Source organism: Etheostoma spectabile, chromosome 16 (genome assembly GCF_008692095.1).
Source record: "Etheostoma spectabile isolate EspeVRDwgs_2016 chromosome 16, UIUC_Espe_1.0, whole genome shotgun sequence".
Taxonomy (NCBI): Eukaryota; Metazoa; Chordata; class Actinopteri; order Perciformes; family Percidae; genus Etheostoma; species Etheostoma spectabile.
Genome location: NC_045748.1, coordinates 650308 through 657132, shown reverse-complemented (window position 1 = coordinate 657132; position 6825 = coordinate 650308). Strand labels below are relative to the sequence as shown.

The following is a 6825-nucleotide window of genomic DNA, read 5'->3' as shown; positions in this document are numbered from 1 at the left end:
GAAGGAATCACTGCACATGGGTAGGCACTTATGACGTTTTGAACTTGTTTAGAGCCTAAAAGCACGTTTATGACTTGCCCTGTTTAAGCGTCCTGGGTGCTAACTCTAGCAGGAGGATAACTTGGTGTAGGCAGCACTGACTGTTTTAGTTTTTCTTTCTCCTGACTACTCCACATTTACAAACAACAGACCTACGTGTTGAAATCGACTGTGATTCTCCTTTAAACAGGGCTGGCAAGGCTAAATAATACAAGCATTCTAAATATAGCTTACACTTAAACTGATATTGACTTTTTTAGGTGGCGTAAATATGTTTAGCTGCTGCTTCCGTACACAGCTTCTGTCTGCTTCTTCACTTGGAAATCCAAATACAAACTATCCCTTGAAAGTGTAAAAAACTTACAAAACACTGTTATAAAGAAGCTGCTCAACTCCCAAACACACAGCAAGGTATTACTGCTGCTCACTAGCATGCACTTCTGATGTAAGAAAGATGGAACTAGTATCTAAGGTAGAACTTCATCGGGAGGCCGAATGCATGCGCATTTCTACTGGGATAACGGCAGAAGTAATCAATCAAAACCTGAAGCCTGTGAAAATACTAATAATCGAGATGTGAAAATGGCTGTCATAAATTCTTATGTGTACTTGTTTGTATGTTGATATTGGCACAGTGCCTGCCAGCACTGGGAATGTGCGGCTACTCATAAGCCACATGTACAGTACATTCACAGCCTATGAATAATTTAAGTACGCCTGCATAAATATGCAATGCCATATACAGTACGCTCTCATACGTAACAAATATGGTAATGCAGCTGACAGAAGAGAAAGTTTTTCCTGGCGTCAACTCAGCTGATAATTAGTGTTGTTGTACACACACGCCACAGCCAAGCTGTTGCTCTTACCAGTCTCTATCTTGAAGCAAGTGGTGTGGAATTTGCCCATGTAAAACTCCACCCCGATGATGGCAAACATGACAATGGCAAAGAAAAGCAGCAGGCCGATCTGAAGCAGAGGAACCATGGCTTTCATTATGGACTTCAATACCACCTGGAGACCTGAGAAACAGAAAACATGGGGGAGAGGGAAGGGACGAGAGTGTTAGCAGGCCTATTTGTTGAAAATGCCTGCTTTACACAATGACTAAGGTTTATTGCACCTTGGGTCTTATTTTTGTTGTTCTTGACCATCAAGTCTATTAGTTATAATACCATTGTACCCACTCTAAATAACTGCTGAGATCTGGGAACACAACGACATCACTGTTACCTGCAATGTGATAGCATTACTGTCTTGATTGTCTGATTGTCTGACTGCTTGTATTTTTGTTTCTAAGTTCTTTTCAGCAATGGTAATGGCTCCCAGGTCTCAGCAGCTAAACTGAGTGAGTACAATGTAATCATCAGCTAGGAAAATGATGGTCCATCCCAAGATGTAATTATCAGGAGTTATTTTCTAACTACTGAAGTCAAGCCTTTACTGTAGCTGCCCCACGCTTCAATAAAAGTCTCTAGCGCACGTTTCCTTGTTTCAATGTTCTATTGAAAACTTTCCAATTAAATAGATGAAATGATAACTTCGTAAGACACTCAAAGACTAGTTTACTACATTTACATCTGTACCTACACCTGAAGGGTAGAGAGGTAAAGAATATAGCAACATATCAAAGCAAAAACAAAAAGAGAAAGTTGTTTCTGTAGTTTGCAAAAGACATGTTGTCTGTTATATAATTCTTGAATCGATTATATCTTGAAATGTTAAGTGACTTACTAGGGATTCCTGACACGAGTTTCAGGGGTCTCAGCACTCTCACCGCGCGCAGCGTTCGCAGGTCAAAGTCCGACCCCACTGTGGCCAGAATTCTGTCAAACACAGACAGGATGGTTCAAATCCCTGCACAGTAGTTCACTGTAGCATTGATACACACAAGATAAGGCTGCAACAAACTATTAGTTTGTGTTTAATCTGTTTTTTGAAAATGTCCGAAAAATACTGGAAAAAAGCACATTAGATTCTCCAAGCACATAATCTATGTCTTCAAATTTCTTGTTTATTTCTGTCCAAACCCCACATATATTTAATTTACAAAGAAATAAATAGAGAAAAGAATTTTAACACAAATAATCTTTCTGCCTTATTACAAACACACACACACACACACACACACACACACACACACACACACACACACACACAGCGTGGATGCCATGTGTGTCTGATTACATCATGTGCTGTTTATATCTGCTTTACCTACAAGTGAAGGAGTGACAGATACTGTGGCTTGCCCGTGTGGTGTGTGTGTGTGTGTGTGTGTGTGTGTGTGTGTGTGTGTGTGTGTGTGTGTGTACACTACCCACTGAGACACAGCTGGCACCCTCATTACAGGCTGTACAGAGGGGGAGACTTAAGTGCTCCACTGAAACAGAAAAAATGCATGCTCTAGGCTAAGGAGAGAGAGAGAGAAATAGCGAGAGAGAGAGGGGGGGGGGGGGGTGGGGGGGGGCAGGGGGGGGGGAGAGGTTAAGTTAAAGAAAGAGAGGAGGAGGAATATGATAAAAGGAATTACTGCAAAGAGATTGAGAACTGCAGCCAGGAATAATATTAATTTAATGTGGAATCGCAGACATTCCTACCCATTCCGTACTATGGGAGACTTTGCTTCATTAGTGCAGATTTACACAGAGATGACATGCAGGGTGCATATGCAAGCTTTCTAAGAAAGCTAAAATATTCCTACTGACAATTTGACTTTTAAACACAAGGCTGAAATGTATTTTCATGTAGCATCAGCCTGCATGCTGTGTGCTACAGACACACACTGGGCAAGGTCATTACACAAACTGTCACTCAATAAAATGTATTTTTGAATGTCAGTTTCTATCCTGTATATAGCTTTATTTTGCTAGCTCATCTGACCAACAATGGTGGAGGGACAAAATAATGAGAGAAGTCTGTCTCAGATTTTTAAGAGAAATGTAAGAGGGGAAACTAGCTTGATTACTGGACTGAATTGCCACATCGTTTTCCATTCGCTAAAAAAAACAAACAATCGTGATGCGTTTTTTAAAACCCATTTGAGTATAAATGATATTATTTATAACATCCCAAATGGACATGCTTTTTTTTTTAAACCTCTCAGTTAAGTACCGTCGGGAGCCCCAGAGCAGGCAGAAAATCCTCAAGGGTACAATAGCTTTTATATGGAAGGTAACATACACACACACATGGCTGACTGAAAGAAATACAGCACACACAATCACACTCACACACACACAAAGTAGGAAAAAGAAAGGTCGATTATTGCTCCTTGGTTACCAGTTGTTATGGTAACCGATAAAGCAGCCCATCTGTGCTTGGGATGGGAATTATCATTATGGATACAATCAGTCTGCAGTGAGGAAAAGCGGCTGTTATGTAATACTATAGGATATATTGTTTATACATATTTCATGAACAGGCTTTGCAGTTTAAGATATTCTTAGACAGTGATATATTTCAAAATGCTCCATTTTATAATTTTCTCATTACTTTTTATTTTTCATGCTGTTTTTTAATTTCCAGCTCAATGTAGGAAACCTAGATTTAGACATAATACCGATGAGAACTTCAAAATAGTGTTTAGAGGAAAAGCCTCTAATTTGTTTTTATTTAACCTTTATTTAACCAGGACGTCCCTTGAGATTGAAATCTTTTTTCCGAGGGAGGCCTGGCCAAGACGGCCCACCAGTTGATATTTAAAGAGAAATACAGCATATACCTGGACACTTGAACACTTGACTTGACACTGACACTTGACTGATAATTTATGGTAAATGTCTTTTAATGTCTTTTTATAGCCAAAGGTTTACATTATTATTATTATTACTACTGGTATTATTTTTGTCTTTATACTGTCTTTTTCTTTTTCTCTACTGTATTCTTCTTGCTAAAAACTGGATGCTGGAAATTTCAATTTTGTTGCGGGAGTCCTCCCAATAGGATGAATAAAGAGAAGTCAAAGCATAGTGAAAACAAACAAGCATCACACATAAAGGAAAGGAACAGGTCCCATGTGTATGTTACATTTTGGAGGTACATGGCATTTTAACATGGCCTTAAATTCATTTAATGGGACTAGATCATTTAAATGTAAAGTTCTGAAAGTTATTCCAAGACCATGGAGCAAAGTAAGAGAAAGATTTCTTTCCCCAGCTCAGTCAAAACCGTTGGAACCTGGTAAGAGCGCCACCTGGTGGAACGGAGATGAAAACTGCTGGAATAAGATAGAGAGTTTGGAAATTGACCTATAATTGGGAAGATCTGAAGGTCACCACCCTTTAGCAAAGTAAGCACATAATACACTAATACACAGCATACATGCATTCCTACTGACATAAACGTTTCTGTAAAGGATTAAGGACATGTCCAAACTCTTTCTTTATCTCTTTCCAATGTGCTCAACATCTTAACCCACTCTGTGTCTCTTTTAACACATTCAAGTCAAAATAAATCCATAAACCTGTTTCAAATCAAAGGCCTTTCTAGATGCAGCTGAGAAATACAGCCTTTTTCTACCCAAATTTGGAGGGTACAACATATGTGTCTTTTCTAGCCCTCCTCGGTATCCCACAATCCATTGCGCCCAATCAGTTCAATGGAGCATTTAGGTGCCCTTTATCACCCCTGAAGTCCAGATGCCAGGACAGTGTGGGCGTTTCAATTAGAAGCAAATAAAATTAATGGAGACTGTGGAAACAACGTGGCGTACTGCAGGTTGCTGTGGCAATACACAAACACGACATAACACAGTGTCTGTCTGACTGAGATGAGTGACCAGACCTGAAAACACTACACTAATGAACTGAACACCTTACAACTCAGTTTGTTTTGTATCCAGTTTCAGTTGAAGTTACTTGGAATTGGCTCGGTGGAAGTTTCCTTGTGAAAACAATCCCAACGTCACATGTATCAGTCCTGCACACACAGGGGTGTGTCTGTCAGCACTGAGCTCAATGACAATCACAAAACAATGAAGATACCCAAGTGGGGAAGTGTTCCTTATTTGGACCTGTTCTTCTCTGTGGCCAAACAGTGTAAATAAAGACAATAACATTCAGGTAAAGAAACATAGAAGCAACTAGTAACATTTCTAGCGGATGCCAAGACAATATACATAATTAATACGTACTAGAGACCATTTTGCAATAGGATAACACCAACCACAATGTCACTTCAGGGGTGTAAAGCGGTGGGACCAAGGCCCCTTCCCTACTTTCTACCCCCCTACTACCGGCACCCTTGCTTGGACTACACCCGTCTGTAAACTTAGCCTTCATTTTGATTTCAACTTCCCACTTGTAAAGTTTTGTGACTGTGACACAATTGTGACGCTATTACAGGTTTTTGTTAGTCAATGGCGTGATCATTTTCCGCTGCCTTAAGATAGCAATACGCCAAGAATGCACCTGAACACAACTCCCTGTAAGACCAGCACGCCCATGGGCGCAGGTGCATTTGCTGTTTGAACGACGTAGGCGCTGGAGATTGAAATTCTACAACAGAAAACATCTCATATACTATAGCAACCACCAAAAATGACAATAGACAATAAAACCCCACCCAGGCAACCACCTAGCAACCTACCCAAACATTGAAAAACTAGCAAAAACAAATTAATGCCTAACATCTGGCAACATCCTGGCAAAACTTTTTAGCTTTCAAAGCTGCTTTATATAATCTGGAATTATCGCTGTACAAACCCTTGGAACCTAATAAGAGCGCCACCTGGTGGAACGGAGACAAAAACTGCTGGAATTCGGCTTGAGGAGATTACATAGCCAAAAACCTAAATAGTTATATGATGAAACATTTCCAATTAAGTCCCCATTTAGTGGGTTAAAAGTTATATTATCTGGGGATTGGAAACAAGCCTTTGAAAACGTCATAAATTTGATTTTCTTAGTATTTAACACTGACCTGAGGCCATGCAGTGAGACTTGAAGCTGATGAAAGGCTAACTGAAGGTCATTTATGGCTTGGCACACAGATTGTATAATATGGTCTGATGGGAATTACTTTTTGTTCACCTACAATTTAAATACATGAAATGGTTATTGTACTGCTATGGTGGTAGAAAAAACAATGCATTGTGTACTAATTCAGTTGCAATCAAGCCATTGTCAAATGAGTGGCTACAAAGCTAATTAAGACTATCAGCTCCACACAACTCTCTCTGTGTTTCTTGGTACAGCTGTGTTCAGAAGATTGTGTCGTCCGCTGACTTTGCCGCGCAGAAACTCGAGTGAAGATAATTACCTCTTTTGAAGAGTCCATCATAATATTTTAATCCTCTGTGTCCTCCTTGGCTACTAAAAACTGCGTGGAGGAGGGGTGGGGGTGTGTGTGCAATCACGTAATGCACATACACATTTGTACTATAAAACATGAAACTTGAGTCAAACCAATGATTGTGTGTTCTTGATGTGTTCTTAATGGACCAATGAGACGCAAGTAAGAACAGTCACAGTGATCTAGTGAAACAGAATGAAAAGAGGATATAAAACAATAATCGTGGCTCTGTGCAGTTTTTATACCCTCAGCAACTAATAACTCACTTTGTTCTGCTAAGTGCACACACGTTTGTGTGTCTGTGTGTGTGCATGTTGCCTGTGATTTGATGATTGTGTAGACAGACAGTCGGGCAGGGAAAGAAGCTATGAGTTTTAATATCTCTTTATCATCACCACAATATATCCATGTGGGCGCCAGACACCGGCAGAGGAAATATGGAGGGTGATGCTATCATTCGTCTCTCACACACACACACACACACACACACACACA

General features: G+C 40.0%; 1 protein-coding gene across 8 annotated transcripts in view; it reads right to left on the bottom strand.

The window, feature by feature from the left end:
• cacna1bb (calcium channel, voltage-dependent, N type, alpha 1B subunit, b) overlaps positions 1 to 6825 on the bottom strand; it is a 300576-nt gene that overhangs the window by 207640 nt on the left and 86111 nt on the right. For all 8 annotated transcript variants that reach the window (XM_032540360.1, XM_032540362.1, XM_032540361.1 and 5 more), the window contains 2 exons: positions 1774 to 1865; positions 909 to 1061 (listed from right to left, as the gene is read on the bottom strand). In XM_032540360.1, the coding sequence (XP_032396251.1) occupies positions 909 to 1061; positions 1774 to 1865 (245 nt within the window). The remainder of the gene's footprint in view (positions 1 to 908; positions 1062 to 1773; positions 1866 to 6825) is intronic.